The following is a 27,675-nucleotide window of genomic DNA, read 5'->3' as shown; positions in this document are numbered from 1 at the left end:
ATATATATATATATATATATAAGATGAACAACATATCACATCACCAAATATAATCATATCATGAAACATAATCGTACCACTAAGTATAATCATGTTTTTTTTTTAACACATCACCAAATATTTGCATATTTATTCATATCATCCTTTAAAAAAATATTTTTTTGATACTTATTATTTTTTAAAATTATTTCTTAAAACTTATTACGGTCTAATTATGTAATAACCTCAAAAATAATACTTGGTTTCATTGTTTTTATGGAAAACCTTATTAAGTTGTGTGACTTTATTGAGTGTTTTATGAATTTGGTTTGATGTGAAAATATTGGAATTAAGTGAGTTTAATCTTCAAATTTGGACTAAAATGCCTTTATGATTAAGTTTATGATTTTTTTTTAATGAAGTATGCCCTTTTAGGCCCGACCCATTGGGCTTAGCCCGGCCTGGCAGATGGGCTTTCCCAAGCCCGGCTCATGGGTTGGGCTTGGGCTTTAAATGTTCAAAAAAATCCGCCCTGCCCAAACCCATTAAATTTAGGTCGAGCTAGCCCGGCCTGGCCCATTGACGAGCCCTACCAAGAGAAGCCTTGCAATGATTTGTGCTGGCTGGCAAAAATATGGCAAGACTGCTGGTGCTGGAGCAGCTCGCGGCTATTGCGGTGGGAATATGCATGTGCCTTTTCCCCTGTATTTAATCTGCTACTCATCAAGAAGAAAAAACCAACTAAATTAGTTTTCAAATGATAGAACTTTATTAATAATAAAATAATAAAGAATAACGTACAATGTTATTTCTACCAAATAAATAATAATTTGTAATCTTATAGACTTTTCTATTATATAGTTTCTTTTCTTCTGAGTAATTTTAAAAAACCCATATTTTTAAATCACATTTAGCACTTATGGACCACATATATATATATATATATATATATATGCCGATTCACTTATTAAATTAATTGTCATACCCAATTGTTAATAAACGAAAGGAAAATACTTGGCTCCTTGGATGTAAAGAGTCATTTATCCTTACAAACAAATTAAAGTCTTACACGTGTGCGAAAACTTGCTTCTGTAATTTTAATAAGTTACTTTTGACTGTGTCAGACTCTGATCGACGTGTAATGAGGAGCCAAGCAATGTCCTAAATGAAACTACCACATAATTATAATGTGACTGATGGAACAAAAGAGAACTATGGAAGAGCCTGGGCAACTTGAACATCTGATTCCTCAATGGTTAATGTATATGAAACCTCGGGCATTTCATTTCCCCAATGGTGAATGTATATGAAAACTCAAATAAAAGGAACTCTCTATCTTCTACGAGTTCACAACAATATGATTTTTCAAATGCACTTCTGGAAGAGTCATCTCGCCAATCCTAGACAGGATGCGGGCTGCAAGTCCCACACCCGTATGACTGATGACAGGTACGATTGTTGACCCATTAGTTTTTTTAACAGATTACACTTCCCCAAAGTTAACTTATGTACAATATGCCGTCTCTAATATCTACATAGAGCCTTGTATGGCGGTCTCAACTTTAAAACAAGAGAGCCGCTTGTGCCGAGTGACGATTTGATGAGTCATGTAAAACTATTTGAATTAGATTTGTCTCAGTAGATGATGATTCTCATGAGTTTGCTGCAAAATGGTTGAATATGGTTTCCAAAGTGGACTGGCTAATACTGTATTCTGCAATTCCAAGTTTATATCTGAAAAGGAGAGATTATAAACACTGGTCAGGTTTGGCAAGAAGGAACACAAACAAAGAAAGAAGGTACGACGAATTCACCTGTTCTGTTCGAGGTGTCCAAAGACATCTGCAAGTGAGAAGCCCTGTCCGTATGGCAACTGCAACAAAAGCCAAAAGTTGAGATAAATTACAAAATTTTCTGTGCACCAGCAATACAATGAAAGACATGATCACACATGGTGCTCATACTCCATGTACGGGCATTTGGAGCCACAGGTAAACCCATTTTCCACATTTTCCCTACTGACCATTCTTAAGTAGAGAGGCTTATTGCCCACCATGAAAATAAGATACCCCTGTAATCTACAACAATTAAAAGAGACGTAACTTTTTGGCCCCCCACTAACCAAAGATCAACAATTCGGGAAAAAAGAAAACATATCTAAGTGTAATTTGGGAATGCACCAAAGTGTAATTTGAAAACATTTCTGAGATGGTAACAGTGAAGGGGAAAAAAGAAAGTAAAGGACAGGTCTGGTAATAGTACCTGAAAATAACAAAAACAGTAAATATTTAACCACGAACAAGATTTTGGAAAACTATTTCAACTGCTGATACTACTATACACCCAGTAGAATATGCAATAACAGGAATCTCCCATTATGCTGCAAAGTAAGGATGCTAACTCTAAAATCATAAAGGTTTTACAACAACATAACTAAAGCCAAGAGCTTCCCCATTTCCATCTCACAACGTGTCCTCTCTCAACCATTCAACCATTCCATCAGCGAGTTCAGGAAAAAAAAAAATTCATTCCATCAATAAACAGACTACTTGGGCACCTGAGTGAATTCGCATACACATCAACCCACCTACCATCAAAGCTATTTTTTATTTCAACATGAGTGGCACGTGCACAATGTGCGCAACACACACACACACTATTCTTGTTCCTATGTGGCCTACTAATTGGTTGGTTACAGACTCAGTTGAATTGAATCTGGATCTCCTACTTCATTATCATTATAAATATATTGGCTTACTTCTCCCAAAAGCTTACACTTTAGCAGGTGGGCCAACCTTCATTCTATAGTTTAGTGCATAGCACTTGGATAACTTAATCCAAACAGATTAAAAAATATATAAATAAATCTTCCACAAGAATTACTATTTGTAACTTTAATTCAAGATAAACTTTACCTGATATTTAGCACTCAGGCCATTGAAGCCTTGGAATATTGCACCGGGAAATGATGAGAAGACAAATGAATCAATTGCTGAAAACTTTTCATTGGACAACCACCACTCAGAAAATATTGGCAAAGGTATTCCGCCTGCACAAACTCCAATATTAAGTACAAAAAATGTAGCAAGGTAAACAAGAAACAATAATTAAATAAATGAGTTACCAATAATGACATTCCAAATAGAATTTAGAGCATCAAATATGTATAAAAATTGTTTGAAGTCCACAATCGATCCCTTTCAAAAGTTCTAATTTTTCTATAAGAGCAAGAATCATAACCAAGAGCACTGACAAAGAGTCTAAATAAGACCCTAAACCCTAAAATAAGAATATCCCATAGTATTAGCAAGTCCTAGTGAAGCATTGAAAAATAACGCAATGTATATCTGGATCTTGTAGACATTGGGTACACTGAACCTCGCTGCATATTGATTAAAGCACTGCCAGAGTAATACAAACTTCATTAAAACCTATATGAAAACTAATGAAACAAAGAATGATTGCAAACTAAAGCATTAACGAAGAATTTTGTCTGCGTATGCATAAGAATTTTTGTCTGGAGTAGATAGTTTCTCTGTCACTTAAATTAAAGTTCTAGAAAAAATATTAGGAAAAGCAAGCATTTACGAAGAGAGATGCATGGGAATAACTTAGAAACTTCAGGACCTTAATTCAACTTATATATAACAAAGCGATAAAAGATCATAAAAGTCTAGTACTGTGGAGACATATGATAATTGTTGAGAGTGTAAATCCCACATCCAGAATGTGAAGCCTTGCACGATGTGCATACATTCTTGGGCCTCTCCAACCATAGTTATTTTGATTTGGATGCTCTAATTACATGATAGGATCAGAGCCAAGTTTTCTGCGTGTAGAGAGAGAGAGAGAGAGAGAGAGAGAGAGAGAGAGAGTCTCCGGTTCAGAATTCTTTTCCACAATCCTGTTACACTCAAAACCTGAGAGTAAAATATAAATCCTAAGCCAGAACAGTTCCTACATCCTAAAATAATCAACTGTCAGGAAAATAGGGCAAAAAATTTGTATAGTCATACGATGTGGTACGCATACAGACATTTAAAGTTACCCATCCAAATTTTCCAAACAAAAAAGAAAATCCCAAAAATTAAAAATTAAATATGAAAGAATACAAATTAATCAATGCATGGATTACTCATACCATCTCGAACCAACTGCTCAGCTAACTGTTCACCAATCACGCCATCAGAAAGTGGCACTGAAGATATAAGTGACTTTATTCTTTCTTCATTGCCAAGCCATCGTCCAATAATGATTATCATTTCCCGTGACAAGCTAATCTCTGCCACTGATGCATTTTCAGCCACAATGGAGTCAATGGCCCCAATGCAAACTTCGAAGCCATCAAGTAAGCTCCTAGGATGAGAAGGAACATATGAAAGTCTTTCTTGAATAACTCGGCAAAGATTTTCCAAGTCCCCAGAGCTGACTTCAAAAGGTTTAACCTAAGAGTAGGTAACAGAGTTAAAAGTGATTAAAAATTCCATAAAATATCATCATACAAAATAATTCTTTCAGACCACACCACTCTAAAAAGCAAGGAAAAACGAAAGAAATACCTCTAGCTCAAGATGATTTCCAAACCGTGTTTTCAAATGCTGGGGACTGCCAATGCATCTTAATCGGCCCCCAACCTTAAAATAAAACATCAAAGTGGTTATACAGTGATATGAACAGTGGCATTAAGCACTGCTTCAAGTAGACTGGTGAGCAAGGTAAATTGGTACCATTATTCCCATACGGGTGCAAAGAGCTTGAGCTTCATTCATACTATGAGTAGTAAGTATTACTGCTGTCTTTCCTCGTCTGGTTGAGAGACGAGATATCACTTCCCACATGAATCTTTTGGCAATTGGATCCATACCTAATACAATAGTGAGCAAGATTTGTGACTGTCTCCAAGTAAAACACAAATTAAATATACTTTTTTATGGTGTAGCAACATTTTCAGTATAAACAAAACAAGGAGCAGTCTTGTATATCTTGAGTACATATTGAGGTTGAACAAAAGAACACTTTTGACTGCAACTTCTAGATCTAGTGTAACAAGATAAAAGGTTCTTTTTGCCAACTTATAGACATGATTTAATGTGTGACCATTGTCCGGTCAGAACCATATTCAAATAAGCACAACGGCATTTATAAGAACTTTTTAATTGTGTCTACTCCAGCAGCGAATTTTATCACCTTGACCCTAATTTAGTATGTGGGCCTTTAGTTTTGTATCTCACCATCCATGCCTAGTAGGAGTTTTCTCCACATTTCCTCAAATATAAAGCTCAACTAATGCCTTAGGTATCTTAAGAGTCATTTTCCGACACTTGTGCAGCACAACCCAGATCAACTTTCATGTAGAAGCTTTTAACCTATTCCTCTGTCAGCCATGGAGCTACCCTGAGACCCCTCATCAACCTCCACTGTAAACAACCATTTTGGATCGATCTTGAAATCCCTAACTAGTTGTTTCCAGCACCTTCTCTCACCCCCTCCTTATATGGCTTATTAATTGCTTCCTGGTGCTTTATTGTTTAATAAAGTTGGTTAAGTAGAGATCTATATCCTTATTCTGTAACCATCTGATGGACAGCCTTACTAAGATCACATTAACCACACCGCAAATTTTGCTCATCACTTATTTAGTTAATTTCAGCAGTTCCTTAAAATCTTATGCCACAAATATAAAAGCAGTTTCATCATATAAAAAGGACACAAAAACAAGAAATCTTAAGATAGAAATTGTTCAAGAATTTAGAATGAGAACCAGCAAGTACACCTGTTGATGGCTCATCTAGAATGACTATAGGAGGATCTCCGATCATCGCAATTGCAACAGATAATTTACGCTTGTTTCCCCCACTGAGGGAAAATGAAGGTTTGTTGGCATGCTTTAACAAGTCAAACTCCACTAACTTTTCCATTACAACCTGTCAGGGATTGAGGCTCCACCATTTGAGTGTTTCTCAAAATATATATTAGATGTAGAGTGCCAAAGTTATTCAAGATATTTAAACATGCAAAATGTTTGATTCAGAATTTAGCATGATATGGCTTAAATGGACAATTTAAGTCATTACATCTATGCAAATGGATGAAAATTCTGACTTAAATCAGGATGCTAAGAAGAAAATTAAGTTCTACGAGCTTTGAACAGATATACATACATCATCTATCTGGTAATCTGGTACTCCCTTTATTGTGGCATAAAGCTCAAGATGCTCTTGAACAGTTAAAAATTCTAACAAAGCATCGAACTGTGGACAAAACCCAATCTGAAATTCAATGATACATTGAAAAAGTTAGCTAGGATCTATCACTATATTGGATGGATAATCAACATTCCACAAAGGAAGAAATAAAAATAAGGATTGTATGTGCAAATGTATATATATATATATATATATATATATATATATGTATGTATGTATAATATGCAGACATATATTATATGGTAATGCCGATGCCTGAAAACCCTCTTGATCCTGTTGACTCCATTGTATCATCAACATGATTAATGGCCTGGATCGATCTTCTGCCACATCATCATTGACAAGGCACACACACAAACACACACTTACACACATACATATATAAAGAAAATCAAGACATACATGTCGACGAGCAGCCTTGGGATTAGAGCATATATCCTTGCCAAATATACAAGCAGTCCCATCAGTTGGAGATTCCTCTCCTGGATGGAATCAAAAAGAAGGAACTGATATAATAATTCAATTTTGAGAATATGCTGATTAACAAATTAACAATGCAAAAACACACAAGGCCACAAATTCAATATAACGCAATGCAAAGTCAAAAGTTTTTTACTAGGATTTGTCTGAAATCAAACATTGGAGACCATCATTTTTAATGTAACAAAATAAATTATAAAATTCTTCTTAGCAAAAACTAAAATGCCAAGAAATAGTGAACTCAATGACGTATTTTATTATCATGAAATGCAATTGGTTTTTAAGAGGTGGTTCCCTCAGATACCAAACACTAGTTATGGAAGGCATAAGTACGAACTCAAAAAGAAAAAAAAAAAAAAAAAAAAGTTGCTCAGATTGTCCACTTTAAATGTTTCAAAAATACAGTAAGTATATCTGATATTCTGGTGTCCAGCTATTACATACCAGTCAGCATTGACAGAGTTGTGGTCTTTCCAGCTCCATTCGTTCCTAAGAAACCAAAACATTCTCCTTCTTGAACTGCAAAAGTCAATGAATTTACTGCTATTTTTGGACCATGAAGCTTTCCTCCAGGATACACCTGAAAGTTGACATATATTGCTATTATACAATCATACGTCGTAAAGTATCACATTATTAAACTAAGAGAACCACTAATATCATTTGAACCATATATAGAAATACCTTCCAAAGATTCCGCAAGTAGATTATGGCATTGTCAATGGGACCTGAAAGTACTCTAGTTCTTTCTGTCTTCACATCTATGTCTTCATCAAGGTCATCAGTGATAACTTCTGAGGAAGATTTCAGAAGGGGTTCTAGATAACTCGAACTGGCTTGACGGGTACTTTTAATACTCTTACACCATTCCTTCAGCGTGGCTAGTGTCAATTTGTTATAAGGCAAATGTTCAAGCCCAAGTGTCAAAAGGAAGTAGCAAATGCTCTGCACAGATGAGAAATTTGAATAAGATCAGAGTACTATTTTCCACATGAATTAAAGTTTCACTTTCAATCTTAATATTAAAATATGTAACAAATAGCAATCCAAGACACAAGATACTACACCTCTTGCTTTAAACTTTCCATTGATTACAGAGCAGGTGCAGAACATGTAAAAGGTACTTGCCAGCCCCAACCCCATCCCCATTACATTGATGTATATTGATGCTTGTATAGAGTAGGATTACTAGCTTTCCTTTTCTTATGTAATTTGCATAGCTATAGATACCTCTTATGGGAGAAGAAAAAAGATAATCTAAAGTATATTTCAATTATTGAAGGTTCTTCACCTCATCTCTAACAGCTTAAGATTTTTGTGTCTAGTGGTATCTAACATGGTATTTAAAGTTGTGAGGGTCAATTGGGCCCAAAAGCACACAATATCTAGCAGATTTGGGGTATTATGTCGTTTGACTGCATAGCTACAACTAGGGTATAGTGTCATCTTGATAAGATGTGAGGTTGGGGTCTAATACGTCCCATCATGTATAGTTCTCAGGAGAGCCTAAAATTTAGAATTCAATTTCTAGTGGAGGCTGCATTTACTGGAATTTAACTTAGGATCTCCTACTCTCATGTAGCTTGTATTGGAAGGTTCCAAATCAAGGACGCCTCGAACCCAGAAGTCTGATTCTAGGCTAGACTACCATTATATCCCAATAGCTTAAGCAACAATTACTTAATATACAAACACATATATCTCCGATTATCCTGCACACCATGCAGCATTTGAAACTTATAGTTCATTCTTTATGATCATATTTTCCCTCTCTTACATTCTTTGTTAGTTCAAATAAACAAAGCACGTAAGCTTACATTTTGACGAATGAAAGAGACAGGTGACTCCACAAATTCAATTGTAGGGCCTCACCTTTCTGACATCTAAATACTATTCAACATAGAAGAGCACTTAAGCAAAACACTCTGAGTAGGGGTATTACTCATTAGCATTACATATATTCATTGGTAATTCCACTTCTCAAGAAACATATTTAACTTTTTAAGCAGAGAGTTGCAGAAGAGTGTTTTCCCACAAGGCCAGAGGTAAGATACGAACCTCAATACCAAGATAGCAAATTGAGCCACCAGTACAATTCCAATCAAAGGCCTCATTGCTAGATTTATCTTTCATATCTTGCCGTAGAAGAGCCAGTGAAGCGAGTCCATCAGCAAAGCAAAACCCCGGAGATAATCTGAAAAAGTTCTGGAAGCATAGATCCACATGTCAGGGAATATAAGATTCCTATTATCACCAGCACTAGTTTTCTAGATTGAGTCACAACATTTAGTAAGAGGCAAACTAGAACTTCTAGAGTAGCCCTTTATCAAAAGATAAACAGCTTTACACTTGTTGCTCTCAACATTGTCGGATAGTTCAGACCAAGACAATGCTTGAAAACTATAAATTCAAAATAAAGAAACCAAAAAAAACACTGTATAAGATTTAAGAAGCAATAGTTAAGGGTAAAGTAAAGAATTGCAATTAGTCCTATTTTTCTAAATGAATCAACATCCTCAAAGTAAATTCAAAGGAACTACACTAGAATTCCTTCAGAATAAAGACAGCATCTAGTTATTAATTGCAATTTCCAGTCACGGCCTCCCCTAAAAACCAGACGAAACTCCAAGTATACACTAATACTCTCCTGCTATCATTGTGGAATTTAATTTCACAGCACAAACTATCTACATCACATATATATCCTATGTGGACGTCCGGATGTTATTATCGTGCGGACACCATGTATTTCTACTACCCCTCCCTGTTTTCCTCCCTGTTTACAATGGCATCCGAACGATAATAACGTGCAGACATCTAAATATATACACACACACACACACACACATATATGTTTGATAAGGAAAACCAAACTACTATTGAGAAGAAAGAAAGAAAAACTACAAGGACTAGTAAATTTACTGTACAAAGTAGTAATGCTAGCAGTAAAAACAAGAAGAAGATTTTAAAACAAAAAATAAAAGAGATGTGTACGTAGGAATACAACCTTGAGAAAAGAATTTGCACTTGATGTCGTCTTTATAAGCCCCATAATGAATGAGATAACCATAAGAATCAGTCCCGTGAAAAAGTGGACCAAGAGAACCACATTCTGGATAATAATAAGTACAACTTTAATAAACAAGAGAACGACATTCATAAACATGGGCATGCAAGCTTAATGCCCTGGACGTGAGAATAAGAGAATGACAATGAAAAATACACCACCTGAGCCATAGTGTGGTCAGAAAAGAAAAATGTAAGGCAATATGTTGTTGATGCAATCGCTAATCCATATGCTAAAAACATGATTACTGTCGACAATAAACATCCACTCCCAATAAACTGCTCCAGACCTACACACATTTTTTTATGAGTTTACATACAGAGGCAATTAATATACAAGGGAACCTAGAAAGAAAGAAGAATAATCATTAGCCATGACCATAATGTGGGATGAAGCATTGATTCCAAGTTAAGTTCAAAATATTTTTGAGTTGGTTAGAAAGTCATCACCGAATAATTCTACAATTACAAAATACTTTTTTTTCCACCTCCTATCCTTCCTCCATTTCAAAAAGAGTTGGTCAATCTCCATGGCATTCAATATGTTAGATCAATTTCTAACTGGAGAACACAATAAAGTCAAATTTCACATCTTGCATGTCTATTGTGATTTTTACAAACAAATATTTGTCAATATGTGCATTAAAATATCAAAATACAAGAAAAACTATTTAGTGAGTAAAATTCCGGATAGATGTGGAAACCATCTGCGAAGCCTGAATTTGGAGTGTCTGTATGCGCACACACACCCCTACACAAAAAAGGCTCCTAAATATAGAAAGAATCATTTACAAAAGCATTGCACAACTTTTGAAGTCAGTTATGCATAGGCTAAAGAATACCGGAGAATATAAGAGATCATGTACGATATCTTGTATTAACATCAACCTCTATGGTGCAATATGCAGTCAATCAAATATTCCCCTATACCAGCAGACACCAACAAAGAAAACCTCATTAAACATTTTGATTGCTACTGTTTGCTGATTTGACCAAAAAAGAATGACGACATTCCCATCAATTATTTTACGAAAAATTCAACAATGAAATGAAGTTGAATGCGCAAATTTCTATAAGAAAAAACTAGTGAAGAATACAAGTTTAAAGACATACCAAAGATGTAAAAAAGAATTATTGCAAAAGATGAGGGAAATAGGAAGCTGATGAAGTCCCATATGTAAGTAGAAGCCCAGTATGAAAGTACAGAAACCTGAGGATTAAGATATTACAATCTTATGAGTATCAGTAACAAAATTACAACAGGATGGTTGTTCTACCAGCAAACAAACATACCCCACTAATCAGTTGTTGGTGTTTAGCTTTTACTTCACGTTCCTGCATCAGTCAACCGAAAAAGAGCATCATACAATATCTTCTAGGTAGGTATTTTGACGGATGCACAGTTAATTTTTGTCATCAATATGGGGATCTGTTTCAGTTAAATTGGAAAGCAGCTATTTTCGACAAGTAAATTAGGTGTTGTTCTGGGAATCGGTTGTGGTGTTGATGTAATATAGCCTTTAGGTCATAGTGGTGCACGTCATCCCAATTGCTTAATTATTTGTGTGACACAATAAAATGTTTCTTCTCTTTTTTTTTCTCAATAAAATTGTATTTCTTGTGACAAAAACATTACCTGCCAATTGTAGAATAGTACAGTAAATAATAAGACAGCATCACTTATTTTGTAAATTGTAACTACAAGTAACCAAATCCTAGCACAGAATGGTACAGTAAATTGAGAAGCAAAAGCACTCATACTGGACAGCTGCGACTATGTTTGGCACAGTACCTTCACAATAGCAACAGCAAATGACGCAGGAATGAAGGAGAAGGCAATACTAACAATAACCGCAGCAGAGAATGCATCCAAATCCTGCAAAATGAACAAAATAACTAGAAGTGAAAATTCCTGAATCCTCTCATTTGTAATAGAACCTATCGAATGAATCAGAGAGGTTAAAAGCACAACCATAAGATATTTGTACAATACTTAACATAAGCACATAACTTCAACCTAAAATTATAACATTTACTTGCTATAGAACCATTTCTAAAATAGCCAGCTTCTTGATGCAGGCAACTAACAATCAAGCAAATCAAACACTTTCCAGACAGCTCATGGCATACAATTTAATAAAACGTAAAGAAATTTATTATTAACTCCTTCAGTGATAAAATAGAACATACCAGAATAAAAAAAACAGAACAAAACAAAATGTTTTAGCCGCAAACAATATAAAGCCTATTCATATTAGCCTGTGGAATCACTTGAAAATGCTATATTTAAAGAGATTCTGTCCTGGACATTTGATTGTATCAATAAACTCAAAGAACTTCGAAGGAAGTTGAGCTTCCACCCCAAAACCAATTGGCAACAGAGGGAGTAGCCCAACTTCTTATAAGCCCTTGCTAGGTTTCACAACTTTCCAATATAGGACTTTTGACCTTCACATTCTTACACACCCCCGCACATGTGGCGAATTTTCAAGCCTAACATGTGGACAACACATATTGGGTGACGTGGAGCACGTGTGGCCGTTGGGCTTTCACACTTGGGCTAACCCGTTCTGATACCATGTTAAATTTCAAAGAGACGGGCTGGCGGCCCACTACTAGCAACACCGATATTTTCCTCAACTTAACCCCCTTTTTTCTCTCTCTCTCTCGAAGAGGAGGGGAGGAGAGCACTTAAATTGCAAGGAGAACGCAAGCATATGTAACAAGAAAACCTACGTCGCAAGCACATTGTGTCTATCTCCTCCATCACCCCCATCAAATTCGAGGCTCGTAGAGGATTGAGATTTGAAAGAAGATGAAAATTAAGGATGAGCGATGAGCGGTGAGCGGTGAGCAATGACGAGGCTCACGGAGGAAAGATCAAGTCATCATAGCGTGCTGCCCAAGGATAGGATCCGTAACAGAAACATGGTAACGAAGAAAAGGGAAGTACTATGGTCTTCAACAACAAAAGCCTTTTTTTTATTTTTTATAAACAAGGATAGAAGGAGAGGAGTAGCAAGAGGGCTATACAATATAAACACCCATATGGGTGAGGGATGAAAAGCGCCAACGACTCTCAATTTGGTGGATGATTTCAATGATTAGCAACTAGGGTAGTGAAACATAGGGTCATGAAGAAAAATAGGATTTGTAAAATAGTAGCAAAGAGACACCCTAGAACCTGTCTCTGATACCACTAAGGAAGTTGAGCTTCCACCCCAAAACCAATTGGCAATGGGAGGACTAGCCCAACTCCTTATAAGTCATTGCTAGGTTTCTCAACTTTCCAATGTGAGACTTTTTACCTTTACATTCTCACAAACTTTTCTTCATGTAAGTTGTAAGAAAAAGGTCACTTCGTAAGATTTTCTCGAAGTTTAGCACACCAACATGCATGCAAAAAGGGCACCATTGTAGAATAGAGAACTCATTTTCTATTTGTCCTAAGATCCTAAAAGACTTGACAGAACTTCTGGTATCACTGCCAATAAATGGATCCCATCGGATGAGAGACTGCAGGAAAAGCTTCAACACTTTTAACTTCATTAGAAACATAAGCCTCATCTGATCCAGAATGTTTTAAAATGATAGGCATAGATACTTTCAGATATCTCCTTGTGGGGTTAAAAATAATTCATAGGTAGAAAAACAGTTATTATTACATGGAAATCAAAGATAAGAAGCCAACACAACAGAGTTTAATTCTAAAATGAGACTGACTTTTATGATGCTTAAAGAGTGAACTTGAAATAAAATCTTTAAAAGGATTGAATGGAAATGGCATACATGGTGTTGCAGATGTTGGCTTTTTGTCATTGGCAGAGGGTGATTACGTGTTTGAATTGTCATATTCTTATTATGAGCAGCAAGCCTAAGAATTGCAGCATTCATTAAATTGATAAATGTTGGGGCAGCATGCTGACAGGAACTGTTGTGTAGCACAGTGTACCCTAAACTTCCATCATCATTCTGATCATCCATCACAATTGCCCCATACCTGCATCACACACACATTACAATGAAAAAAAGAGCACTAAAGAAAAATTTGCAGGCTAATTATAGTCAACTAAAACGTCAGGTACTGGTTTTGCAGAAAGAAATTATCATCACTTGTTCTATTAATTTCACAATTTTTGTCAGCGGCTTTATAAATGACCAAGTTATCTCTCATTACCTGGGAAAAATATTCTACCTCAATCGGCTTGGATTGCTAACAAAATGGATGGTTCAGTGAAACATACAGAGTCCCACCATCACAGGTAAAAAAAAGTCTTTTTAAAAAAAAAAATAATAAGTGAAACACAATTTTATTACGAAAAAAGCCAAGTACAAAATGAATCAAAAGGAAACTGTGGCCAAGAAGGCCACCACAAAGCACAGACATAAGAAAATGTGACACCATAAAAAAGAGACTATAAACTAACTGGTTTCCAGTCCAGCACAGGTAAACAAAGTTTCAGTACAAATAATATCCTTCTTTCAGCTGCAAATTGGGTACAGCTACAGTACTTTAGCTTAACCATCTCATTTACATTAGACCCACAAGTTTGAAAACGAATTATCATATGTGCATGTGTAAATTTCTACAATTCCAAGGGTTTCCCATGTGGAAACTTCATTTTCAGGAGTTATATTGGGGTTTCTAGCATATCAATTTCTATGAATTTCATTTCCTTGAGACACCCCTATTCATATGGATGAAAGAAATTTGCAAAGAACGAGAAATTGATTTAACACACCTTGACTGGTAAGATTCATTAAAGCTGGACATTAAAAATTCGCTCATTGAAAGTAAAACAGGTCCCAGGGTTGGCCCTGCTGCCTCAATTGCATCATCCAATGCCTTCTCCGCATTAGGGAATTTATATGCACTAGGTTTAAAGTTTTGTATCCAACCCCCTTCAACGTACTGTGCAACCTGCAGCACCGGTAACTTTTAAGAGCAAGAAACCATTGATGTTGCAAGCAATCAGAATAAATTTCACATCCAGGGGATACCCCCAGATTCCAAATGCTAAAAAATGACCATGCATATCCAATATAAGATTAAGGAAAATCGAAGTGGACAAACCTCCTTTGCAATAGGCCAGGATAAATCAAAAGGGATTGGACCACCACCACCACCACGTAATAATGGATTAAAATGCGAAGTTGTAAATGTAACAGACGGTTGATCAGGATGTGGCTTGAGCTTGAGAAATAGAAGACCAAAAAATAAGAAAACTGCAGGAATAACAAGCTGGAAAACAATTGTTTTCCGGTCTCTGCGAGCAGATATTGCCCTCTTTATGAACAATGCTTTAGAATGTCGCCAAAATGTTGACCTTGAAATGATACCACAGCAACAACATTGCACACCGATGAAGTTTAAGAGACTTAAAACTGTAGCAAAAATCAAACCACAAGCTCTTCCCACTATTGTAAATAAGACCCCAAGAATCTCCTTATAATATCCAAAAGATTTTTTTGAGTGAAAGATCTTTTTGGGCACAGGATCATGAGTAGTCTGACAAATTACAGAATCAGGAAGCCCTAGATCAGTCTTCTGGTCAAAACAAGCAGCTTCAACATAGTCGCACCCCGCAACCCTCAGAAATACCTCCTCCAAAGTTGTAACAGAAATACCATAACTTTCAATGCCCAAATAGTCCTCACCAGAACTTGTTTCTAAGTTGGACATGGGTCTTTTCATGCAACTCTCAATTTCCCTAAACATACTTTCAAAGGACGACGAGGATGCCAAAGGAAGCTTAAACGAAATCTCAGTTCCAACCTGTACAAGCATACAAAACCACATATGTAACATAAAGTGTCATACACTAGCAATGTCAAGTGGACTATTATGAAGTAAACAGTTATATCAGCCGCCCCTCCCTCGCATTTCCCATCCAAGGGCAGGGGAACTGATGAGGACATCTTTGTCAAACCCATTAGGGTTTACAAAAGAAAGAGATGGAAGAGGAAGTCATTTAATTTGGTCTTTAAATCTGGAAATTTGTTATTCCTGCGATTAGTTTCTAACTTGTTCTCTAAGTTTTCTAGATTTTAGTAAGATTTTTAAGTTTTCCAGATTTTAGTAGGATTTATAAGTTTCCTATTTTATTTAGGTTAGAAATTTTGTTTTAGCAAGGGATTTTTTTTTATCCTATTGTCTCTAGGTTTTAGATTATTATAAATACCCCGTCTATGTAATTCATTATGGAGTTGAGTTGTTGAGATATAAGGAAAAGTTTATTTTCCAGAGATTGGAGACTACTTGGTGTGAAGCCAAACAGCTGGAGTGATTCCAGACCTATCCCTTTTGTTCTATTTTCTGTTTTCCATTGTTTTCGCTTCCGCTAAACTACCTAAATACTCAATTCACCCATATCCTACATCAGGAACAATTATACCATTTACATGGAAGATGCAAGAATCAATATTTTTCCCTAAAATCAAAGTAGTAAAACAACTAAAGTTCAAAAGAAAATAATAAAACTACAAAAACATATTATTGTAAATAATCAATGATTTAATATCATGCCAAATATATTGTATAGGAAAGGTTTTTGTTTAACTAGCAGGAATTCTCGAGAAATGTGATGGATACCTCACTCACACATGTTGCTGATGGGATATGGCGGAAAACAATGTCAGCAGCAACAGAAGCAGTGGGTGCAGACTGACATGAGAAAAACAGTTAGTCATAGCATTTTGGTGTTGCATAATGATAATATACCATTTAATATTCAGAAAAAGATGAACACAAATAGGGGTATTACCTTCACTAAAGTTAGAGTATAACCAACCCCGTACTTATGCTTCAAGAAAAGGGAACTGTTCAAAAGTGAGAATTCTATATGAGAAAATTATATAACATGTTGATAGCATTATGCATTAAGTTTCCAGAACATGGTTTCTAGAAAATTAAAAATAGGGGATTCTATACGTGCATACCTATGATTATATATGTATAGAAACTATACCCTAAAGTCATCCCGTTGCCAAAATTGGTTCATAAAGTTGTAAGGCCATTCGAACGGTCCTATTGAGCACTTGAATGGCATCTCATTCAGACTTCAGAATGTCTAAATGTATGGTACAGACAACTTTTCTACGTACTTTTTGTGTGTGGTCTAATAAGATCCCTCTCTTTTTATGAGAAACAAAACTTATTAATAATAATTGCAACATACAATACAAAGATTTTTATTTATACGAACAGAATACATAAGGATGATATTAGATCTAATTATATTTTATGTACATATATCATATAAGTATCTACTACAGAATACATATGGAAATGTCCCAAACATGAAAAATGTATGAGATCATTATCACCCCATACTACAAAAAATTTGTCAGTTATTCCGCATTTCCTAACTAAATGAGAATATATAACTTTATGAAATCTCATGTGAACTAAGTCAAAATATAACACTAAAAATAGGTAAAAAAACACCACAAGCTCGGTTGGAAGAGGTGAAACCTTCCACAGCATTTCAAAGAACCATTGGCCATGATAGCTATACGATCTCCAAGTACTTCTGCTTCATCCATTGAGTGTGTTGTCAATAATACTATCCTGCCCTTTCTAATCTTTTTTATTAATTGCCATGTCAAGCGCATAGAGTACGGATCCATTCCACTAGTCGGTTCATCCAAAATTATAACCTGCAAAAGGAAACAATTAAAAAATTTCAGTACATTCCAACACGGGAACGTAACAAGATAGCGCCATTGAAATTTAGCCCCCACCTTACTATTTCCTATCAGTGCAATTCCAAGAGACAATTTCCTCTTCATGCCTCCAGACAGAGCATTCACAGCCGTGTTCATTTTATCAGCCAAACCTACCTGATCATAATGACAAAACAGAAAACAAACCTCCTCATTTGAACCAAAGAATACATAAACAAAAAGAGAAAATAATAAATATTGTCCCAGGCCTAATGTTCTACAGTAATCAAATAAAGTAGCAGGTAGCACACTAATTGACAAAATCACATATTCTGAAAATCATAGGACCAGAAACATTAGTTTCGTTGTGGCAAAGAAAGAACATGCCAATACATTGTTAGAGCATATTGCAAACACTTTTATAGTGATGGCCTGATGCTTAAGATTCTAGCATCAGACTCTAAAAGCATAAAGATAGCAGATCATAATATATGTCATACTTAACTGCCAAGAACAACCAAAAGCTCAGACTAGCATACAAAAGCATGCAAGAACCCAGTTCTGCCAAAAGAACTTACTTGGTCACCCATATCAACAACAGCGCTGTTCACAAAATCTTCCTTCACACCTTTCAATATAGCAAATATTTCCAAATGCTCCCTCACCTGGATAAAGTATCTAACCACATCAAACTTAGAAATTACTGTCGTACCAGTCTTCAGCAATGTGCATGTCTGTGTGTATGTGAACGTATCAACAAAATTTCATTTGGTGGTCAGACAACTATGATTTTCAGAGTGCTGCATGGTTCTAGTTTACAAAAGATAATGGTTGTCACCTCTCCATATTTTTTATTTATATTAGGGCTTGATTTTGGTGTTATATTTGTTGTGCAAGAAGACATTTGAAGCCTTTTCGGCTCTCTTCACTATTGCAGCCAACAAGTAGAATGCTCAAGTCTATAACTAACTGTATATTTTTAGTTGCTGCTTTCGTTATAAAATCAAAATGACAAAGCTTGGGAGATGGAGTTAGAGGCAGATTTTCTTAAGCAACTTTATGAGCTCCACCACCTACTTCATGTACAATAAATGAAAATGCTACAAAATATATTTCAATAACCTTTTGTTAGTATTCAAAAGACAAAGCAATAATCTTGCTAGTAGCTTCAGAGGATTTACTACATTCAAAATCAACAAGGAATAATTCTTCTCACTTACCGTTAATTCTGGAAAAAGGATATCATTTTGAGGGCATACCCCTAATTCCTTCCGTATCTCCTCCTATAGATTCAAACTCATCAGAAAAGATCCAAGAAAAACTGAACTGTTCCCGAAATATTAAACAAATGTAAGCAGAAAGTAAATTAATGAGGAAGATTTAAAAGAATGCCTTTTGGCATATGATTTAGATCATTAACTTTGAAAGTTACGGCATAGCTCAGGAACTAGACAAATTATAAGAAGAGTATATATATACAGGATGGTTCTCCAAAGTAGACCACACAGTCCCTATCTATACCCTCAAGGATCCTTGTGAAAAGCTTAGCCAAAATGGAAACTATTAATCAATTGACTGAGATCAAATAAATAAATGAACATAACATTTCCAATCAGTAATGAAATGCTGATGCTGATGATGATAATCAAATGGTTGAACAATTATCAATTTGGCTCATCTTTCGATGATTGTTGAAGGACTTTAAAAAGGGGTGGTCATTTTATTGTACCATATCGCAGGTTCGCAGGTGGGCTCTAATAAGGTTGTCTACTCTTTTCTTAAAAAATGGACGTCCAACGGAGTCCTCTAAATTGGACGTCTAGCATGCCGACACCATGAAAGCCAACAATCTCCTTCTGGCCTGAACCCTTTAATTTTTATGGCTAATGATGGGCCCAATTATAATGCTCCCCATTGGACGTCTAGTGTGCCCACGCTATGAAGCCCAACAATCTCCTTCTGGCTTGAACCCTACAGTTTTGATGGCTAATGACTGGCCCATTTATAATGCTCATGTCATATATTTATCATAGATGAAGGAATTTAAGGTTCCACCACAAAACCAATTGGCAATGGGGAGTAGCCCAACTCCTTATAAGCTCTTGCAAAGTTTCTCAACTTTCCAATGTGGGACATTTCTTCACATTCTTACATGTCCCAGCACGTGTGGCAGAATTTCAAGCCTAATATGTGGACAACACATATTAGGTGATGTGGAGCACGTGTGACTGTTGACTTCACATGTGGGCAAACCCGTTCTAATACCATGAAGGAAGTTGAGGTTCCACCCCAAAACCAATTGGCAATGGAGGGAGTAGCCCAACTCCTTATAAGCCCTTGAAAAGTTTCTCAACTTTCCAATGTGGGACATTTCTTCACAATAGACATATTAATCTTCTTCAACCAAGTTGTTTGAGAATGATGTATTAAGCCTATATTTTAGTAGTGTTTAGCTTCTAGAGTGATGTAAGCAGAGGATAAATTACCATTTCTGTTATAATATTCTTCCCAAACACCAAAGCATCCCCTGAAGTAGGGCGAAGAAGGCCAACAAGCATTGATATTGTTGTGCTTTTACCAGCTCCATTGTGTCCTTTAAATTAATAAAATTTGAACTCAGTACAAAACAATGATGGATCAAGGACAATAAAAGAGTGTTATTCTCTATTTTGTCTTTTCATTTTCTATTCAATGCAACTTTGAGTTTCTCATCAGAACAAAAAAAAAAAACAAAACAAAACAAAACAAAACAAAAAACAAAAAAGTAACACACCTAGAAGAGCAAGAATCTGATTTTCATACATGGTGAGCTGTAATGAGTTAACAGCACAACATTTCCCCTTTTTACTGCCATAAACCTTGTGCAGATTTCTTATCTTGATGCACCTACAAGTCAACTGAATCATGAAGGAAAGAAAAAATCAATTTGTACAAATGAAATACTCAAGGATTCAAGTTTTAGCACACATACCTATGGTCAAGCTCTTGTTGTTTCATATCAAATGTTATTGCTTCAACAGCCGCTTTAACATTATCTTTCCCAGAAAAGCTTGCCTTCTTGGAAACACTGTCACGGCTATTAACTTCTACACCGGAATTGTGATTGAGATGTTTGTTAATACTTGAATTTTTCCAGAAGCAATTGTGGAAAATGAAGTTCCATGGATATCTAACTCCATTCTCCCTGGGAAGGACCTGATCACATAAGAAAAGCCACACTTAGGCACGAACACACTTAAACATGGAATATTGGCATATTGTCAGGTCTATCTATTGCCATAATTAGGAACTCTGATAAAAAGATAAGATTCTGAAAGATATACCTTGTCCAGATACAGACCAATTAAACAGTAGAGCAACGCATCGAGCAACATCATCAATAGACAGACCAAAAAATTCACGCCAGATGATGCCTACAAAGATAATAGTACTCAAAATTAAAACAATGATACAGGCTAAAATACTTTTGACAGGAAAAGAACCAAATACAGAACATACGCGCCATATGTTGCTCCAACGAAGGCCAACATGAGCACGCTCATAATCAGCAAAGTTAATTGATCCTAAAGCAAAGGCCGTTGGCGAAAGCAAAGACGCAACCACTTTTAATGTCCTGAAAGAGAAAATGTGAATGAAACCCATCTGCACTAAAGAATTTTCAACATTGTACTCATTAAGAAGAGAGAGCGAGAGAGATCCACCACAGATATGTACAAAGCTCAGTACTTACATAGGCACACCCTCATCATTGACAGAATAGTAAGGAAAAAAAGCACCAAGAAAAGTAAGGGTCCCAACAGCAACAGCTGTCTTCGCTCGTGTGAAGAATGTAGAGATTAAAAATGACAGCATAATTGCACTTAGTCCAAAGAAGAAGAAGTAAATGAACACCACTGTCTTATCACTGTACTTGAAAAGATTATCCATAGTGCAAACCGTAATAATCGCAGAAGAAACTGCAAACTGCAGAAGAAATCAAACTATCAGAAGAAAAAAAAAAACAAAGCAAAACAAAACCCACAGAAAATTGTTAGGGATGACAAGCACTGAAAAGCCCAACGTTATATTTTCTACTCTTATTCAAATAGAACTTGATCTAGATTACCACCAAAGCAACATAACCTATCAATAGACCATCTTATGCAGTTTCACACTCCATCATACCAAATGGACTCAAATTTCAGAAAAACGAATTAAACATAGCCTCTCCATCTTCTTTCTAGTGTACCGAATTATATTCACAATCTAACCTGACCCACAACACCTATGGTACATTAACACTACGTTGCTTTATCAATCAGAGGAGACACTTCCTTCCTTGCAAGTTGATCAATGCTGAGACTCAATCATTGTTCAACAGTGCAAATACTAGAGCCATGCAACAATAGTTAGACTTCTATCCTACAAAGCCAAAGAACTGAAATTTGAAGTTAGATTAATATTTCAAAAATCTTCCAAAAAAACAAGAGCATGCAATGGTGGCAATAATTATTTAAATAAAAAATTTATAATATAAAAAATGGGGTTAAATTGATTGAATTCTTGCTGAGACTTCTTCATAAATTAAACAAAAATACAAAAGAACAAAGAACCAACCTGCAAAGCATATGCAATAAACCATGAGAGATGGAATATCCCATCTTCCAGGCCCATCATATAAAGACCTTCTCTTATCTTCTGTTCCTGAAACATTATGAATAAAAAACAAGTTGCAGTCAGGAACATAAAGGATGACAAACAAATTACTCTCATCCATAACGTTAACCAAGAAGAAAAAAAAACAGAGAGAGAAATAAACAGAAACCGTGAGGTGAATAAGGTAAATCTTGAGCTTTATTTCATGTAAAATATAATAACAGGTACCAAACCTTCTCAAACACAGAATAGCTGATCAACCGAGAAATTGGGTAGAGAAATCCCAAAAGATACCTGCTCATCCAAGTTCCAGAACAACCAAACAGAAAATGTCAGTATATTGATGCTAAGAAATATTGATTGTGATCTGATGATTATAACATGAACAATACAGAAATCTAAAATAAAAAGGAAAAAACAGATATAAAAAATTCAAGAGATACATACAATACACCCATGACACTTTTTATGATGGACTGGAACTCATCATCAGTGTATTCACGAGTTGGAAATGGGACTATTCGAATGTTTGACGGACCATAACTCGTCCATGGCACTTTAAGAGAGGAAGGTTTGCCAGAGGGCAAAGATGAAGGAAGTTCTATATTTTTGGTGTCAGATTGCTGGGCCGCAAAAATTATAAAGGAATCCAAAACTTGCTGGAGCTGCAATAATATAAAAGCATAAGAAGAATGGACACGCGTTTTCACAAATATACATGCAGCTTCACCCACAATTTTATTGTAGATAAGGCGCTTATCAAGGCAGAATCAGAAAATATTTTGTGAAACCCAAAAAAAAAAAAAAAATATTAGTGACAATATTTAACAAGGATGAAAGTGAGAAGTTGCACTATTGTTAAATAACAATCATTAGACTTATTAAAGGTTTATAAGTGGATACTGTATTAACCATCAAGTTTCAGAATCATTGAAGATTGGTCTATAAGTGGATATCGTATTAAATTTTGAATCATTCACCATTATAAAAAATTTATGAGTCACACTATGAAAATCTGAGGGAGTGTCTGAGAAGGGACAAGCAACAACAATATCAGATGCCAGTATTGGTATAAATAAACCCTATCCGACCAACATGAGTAAGCCCTATGTTTGGGAAAAAAATACTTAGCACCAAACTTTGAATATGACACAAACTACACTTGGCTCAACATTATGATTCTTTTGGAACAACATAGAGAAAGACTGCAACTTACTGCACTGTAAAAAATATATCATGTACTATCAATTTATATGTTACTAGAGACAGCATGTGCTATTATTTCTATTGTGGGATTTACATACCAAAATTTAAAAAATCAATATTCTTAAAGGGATAATGTTTTTCCTACAGCATATAGATGAATGAGTTAAGGAAGAAGCCAGGAAAAAGGACCATCTACGTCTGTGCCACTAATCAGTTGGATTTTCACCTTAACATTCAGATTCAGAAAACCATCACCAACGATCTACTTAAACGAATGTTAAAAAAAGATTATTAAATTACTTTTAACTAGACCCTGGATTGCATAAAATGAACTAATAACCCAAACCCAGCTTTTTGTATAGAGAAATTTTGGGAACACAACTGGAGAACAAAAAGTTTTTTAGAAAATATAAATATAGTTATGACAAAGCTCCATACATCAACTAAAGGAACAAATGAAAGTAAGATATCAAAAATCAATAAGTGGCGAAGGTACGAAGCAACCATACAGTTAAGAAACCGCTGAAGCTGTATTGCATTGTCGGTACTGTACTTATGCCCAGTTCCAAGTCATTAAGGTAGGGACCATTTGTGTCCATGATGGATTTAACGTCAGGAAATCCTGAGAAAGCCCATGTGTGATTGAGACGTATGCTATAATCAAAAGATTGGGGACCTTGGTCATGAAATACTACTGCTCCTTTGATTTTTGGATTCGAGCAATTCCTAAACAAATAGTTCAGTTTATTCAGTGACACCGCTAAATTTAATAATGTGACTTCTCATAGAATCAAACAGACTTTCGTTGTTCAAAAAATAGCCATCCAGTGATCACACAATGACCATCACATAAGAAATACAGTATAGTAAGAGTTTTAAACTATAAGCACAAGTCAGATGACTACTTTAAAAAAATAAATTAAATAATTATAGAACAAAAAATAAAAAATAAAAGCAAAACACATTTTAATTTGTAAAGTAATTAGAGTATGCAGATATTAGAACATACCATAACCAATGCAATATCTCTAGCAAAGTTATCCACATTATGATCAACATTTAATTGGTGCAGGTATGATAGTTGGCTCCTTTTTTTTTTCAAAAATCATCACATTCAATTCATGAAAACGTGTGGATCATACAGATAATTTCAGGAAGCCAAAGCCACATTTAAAAAGATGAATATAATGCACTGAATCAATTCTTATTCACATGAATAGCTACAGTCATGTAGTCCAAGAGATCACTAATCTGCAAGATATTAGGCAGGAAACATTTGACCAGCACAAGAAAACCATCAAAAGAAACAAATATGGTAATTTGCATTTCTTCACTAGTCTTTCATACTTCTCCAGTCCCAACTATAATCGAAATTCATTTCAAGGAAATTTCGCTCAGATCCATTCTGTGATACAAAAGTACGACTTACATTATTTGATTGCAGGTACCATAGAGATCTGAGCCTATATAGGTTTCCAGCTCCTGTTCATCTTTGTAAACTCTAGAAACATTCTGTAAGTATGAAATGCACTTTATTTAGCTTGAGCCATGAAAACCCTTGTGAAGGAAATGAAAGGACACATTGTGAAACCCGTTATTTCATTTTCTAATTTATACAAGAAAATTCCAACTAACAAAGCCATGCTTAAATGTGATGAAGAGAACCATATGGGAATAAAAAGATCAGAACTTTGCAACTAAAACATCCAGTTAAAAAGAAGGGGCAGAAAATAAGATTTTTCTAATAAATAAAAAGCAACAAATTCTATGCCTAATAATTAATGACCATTGGGTCAATCATCTGAAATTACTAATAAGAATATATACTACACTTGATCTTAACCAAAGGCCGAGAAAGTGCGAGAAAGCCAAGAACTTAACCCTAAATTTTTCTATTAGGAAAAAGACACCCAAAAAACAACAAACAAAAAACAAAAAAAAAAGCGCCTAATTGACCACGTCTCGCTCACAATAGTGCACTAATGAATTAGCCCAAAAATCATACTTTTAAAGATGAAGCTTCCCTATGCAAAAGGACACCATTTAAGAAAATCAAAGCAGGATGATAACGTTAACAAAACATCTGCGTTTTCAATAGTTTGCTAGAATGAAGACAGTACAAGACTTGATATCTAATTGAGGGTAACTAGAGTCCCACACCAATATCATCCATTCTACGTAGGGTGGTTAACAAATCTCATATGTGACAAAGACTTCAATACTTTCAAAAATAAATTGCAAAATAGAGAAGAGGTGTCAAAGCTCAGATGTGCTAAAGAAAAAGAATGCGCCTAGCATGTGCATGAACACACAACTATATACCAAAAGTAACCAAATCAGGCAATAGATAAGAATGGGTACCTTCAGGAGGGGAAATTTAACCGATATTATGTTAATCATTGACCTTGTTTCTTCGGTGTCTGGTGCAAAAGCCAGAAACTCATCCTTATTCAACAGTAATTCCAAAATTTGTTCAAAGTTAGGTGATATTCCTTTGCCCACTTCCACAAACATCCCTTTCCGGATATACCTGGTCAAGTCTCATTAAACTTAGTACCAATACTTCTCACAAAATGAGAGATTGTACACACAAAAACCTTGCCCAAATCCATGTGGGTTTTAATTTCATTTGATTCCTTATTTCCTTCAAATTTATTAAGTACTGAGAGAATATTGCCCAAAATGAAACATCCTTAAAATATGTAGTAACAAATCAAGTAAAAAGCACATAACTGCATGCAACACACACACCCTGCCATGCACACACGCACATTATATTACAAAATAAATGAAACACAAAAATTAGCCAGACTTTGTCTCCACTTACGGCTGCGAAGGGTGAATCTGTGTATCGACACGCATCCTTATAGCTATTAACAACAACATTACTACTGTGGGGAGTAATATCTGCAAGAAAATCATAAAGAAGTTTCAGATTGGTTTCATCAACTTTTTCTTCACAAAAGTGAAGAAAAATAAACAAATAAGAAAATTATTTTAATTTGAAACATTATGAATAACACCTAACGAGAAACTGCCACTTTAAAACCAAAATCCAAAAGGAAGACAATAAGCTTCATTGTTTACTTTTACAATTAAAATGAAGGCAGCATAGAAGAACAAAGGAAACAAACAAACAACAACAACAACAAAGCAAATTGCTACAATAACAAAGACAACAACAACAACAGCCGCAGCAGCAGCACCATAGCTTGATCCCAACTTTTCGTTAAAGTCACATGCTATCATAACAATCCTAATTACCTATACCCTTGTTATTATTGTCTTCCTATTCCCCTAGCACTACTATCTCTGCTCATTAAGTCACTCTTCTAAACGGTGCATATTGATCTTTGTTGAACGCATACAAACCAAACATAGTTGGTGCTTTCTCATTTTATCTCAATATGTGCTAATTCAACATTCTAGTTTTATTTCAAATCCTATCCTTTCTTGTCTTCCCACCATATCAACATCCTCATAACTGTCCAGCATTTTGTTCCCTGTCTAAAAGTTCTTCTATAAACTTTACCTTCCCATTCCAAAAGGTATACGATGATCATGCGTACTCCTCACCCATCTTGAGGTGACTCTATGAATCACTTCATCTTGAATTTCTCAACCGCAAGATTGAGCTAGACAGCAAAAATTTAACTCTATAAAATCACTTGAGCCTTGATTTTCAGCACCTCCCTACTCTTCTTTTTCTATAGTGACATTAATCCGGTATACTTATTTTAAAGTCCCTAGTTAACTATACAGCTTTTTCTCCATAACTCTCAATTAGCAATTATCCTAAAATAGAAAGATTATATAAAGGAGCAATTCAAAGCAAATCGTTGCTGATCACCTAACTAGTCTTATCCCTCTTGGTTGTTTATTTTTGGGCTTTGGCCCCTGTTTACCAAAACAAAAGAAACAAAAACAAAGTGCTGCTCAAAATAGCAGTCTTGGCAGCATGATGATCATCTTAAGTCTAAAATTTACAAATTCCACACCGAATTATACAGTAAACTCAAAAACAAACGACAAAAACTCTGAATTTATGATGATCGCTTAAAAGAATGAAAAAGAAAATCAAGACCGGAAGTCGATACAAACAAATTATGACTAGAAAAAAACTATAATGAAGTCAAATTTGAAGAAATGAAGAGAAGAAGGAAACCTCAGCGCAGGTGACGAAAGGGTGACGAACTTTGAGAAGCCAATTCTTCCAAAGCATAACCTTCAACTGTCTCCGTCCGGTCCCCATGTCTGCTCCAAACCCTATCTTCCAGGCTTCCACGCAGCGATTGAACAGTTGCGCTTTTCCTTCTCGTTCTTCACTTTTTCTCTCTGCGCTTGAGAATTGAGAGAGAGTGATATGGAGGAGGGCGCTGACTACGAGGGAGGTGGAGGTGGCAACTGGGAAATGCTTTTGTTAAAGTCCAACTGAGAC

General features: G+C 35.5%; 1 protein-coding gene and 1 pseudogene across 2 annotated transcripts; both read right to left on the bottom strand.

Annotated features, from left to right (window-relative positions):
* Window positions 1-1,192: 1,192 nt before the first annotated feature.
* On the bottom strand, window positions 1,193-27,675 carry ABCA1 (ATP-binding cassette A1). 2 transcript variants are annotated; one of them, XM_089042462.1, is made up of 40 exons: window positions 27,403-27,675; window positions 26,065-26,144; window positions 25,599-25,767; window positions 24,667-24,749; window positions 23,747-23,963; window positions 22,479-22,696; window positions 22,265-22,325; window positions 21,993-22,079; window positions 21,127-21,359; window positions 20,895-21,009; window positions 20,720-20,809; window positions 20,368-20,591; window positions 20,170-20,282; window positions 19,883-19,989; window positions 18,617-18,679; window positions 17,975-18,061; window positions 17,475-17,573; window positions 17,206-17,390; window positions 16,496-16,550; window positions 16,324-16,395; window positions 14,806-15,507; window positions 14,474-14,667; window positions 13,521-13,731; window positions 11,524-11,607; window positions 11,025-11,066; window positions 10,845-10,941; window positions 9,894-10,021; window positions 9,673-9,777; window positions 8,724-8,870; window positions 7,350-7,610; window positions 7,110-7,245; window positions 6,588-6,667; window positions 6,141-6,248; window positions 5,753-5,903; window positions 4,707-4,843; window positions 4,539-4,613; window positions 4,121-4,424; window positions 2,895-3,028; window positions 1,794-1,852; window positions 1,193-1,713 (listed from the first exon to the last, which is right to left on the bottom strand). In XM_089042462.1, exons 1-40 carry the CDS (start codon window positions 27,487-27,489, stop codon window positions 1,632-1,634), a joined length of 5,682 nt encoding a protein of 1,893 aa, XP_088898588.1. In that variant the 5' UTR covers window positions 27,490-27,675; the 3' UTR covers window positions 1,193-1,631. The 2 variants fall into 2 exon arrangements, with proteins under 2 accessions (XP_088898588.1, XP_008244242.2); XM_008246020.3 differs by having other exon boundaries at window positions 14,474-14,652.
* LOC148914800 (U2 spliceosomal RNA) lies at window positions 24,996-25,098 on the bottom strand (annotated as a pseudogene).

Source organism: Prunus mume, linkage group LG8 (assembly GCF_029339155.1).
Source record: "Prunus mume cultivar Tortuosa linkage group LG8, ASM2933915v1, whole genome shotgun sequence".
Taxonomy (NCBI): Eukaryota; Viridiplantae; Streptophyta; class Magnoliopsida; order Rosales; family Rosaceae; genus Prunus; species Prunus mume.
The sequence above is the reverse complement of the archived record's forward strand: the minus strand, read 5'-3'. Positions and strand labels throughout refer to the sequence as shown.

Excerpts from the sequence above, each read along its gene's own strand:
- ABCA1 (XM_089042462.1), bottom strand. The coding sequence starts at position 27,489 with ATGGGGACCGGACGGAGACAGTTGAAGGTTATGCTTTGGAAGAATTGG. Across the intron at positions 21,360-21,992 it reads TTATTGCATATGCTTTGCAG|TTTGCAGTTTCTTCTGCGAT; the intron begins GTTGGTTCTTTG and ends TTTCTTCTGCAG. Across the intron at positions 10,942-11,024 it reads ACCAACAACTGATTAGTGGG|GTTTCTGTACTTTCATACTG; the intron begins GTATGTTTGTTT and ends CTTAATCCTCAG.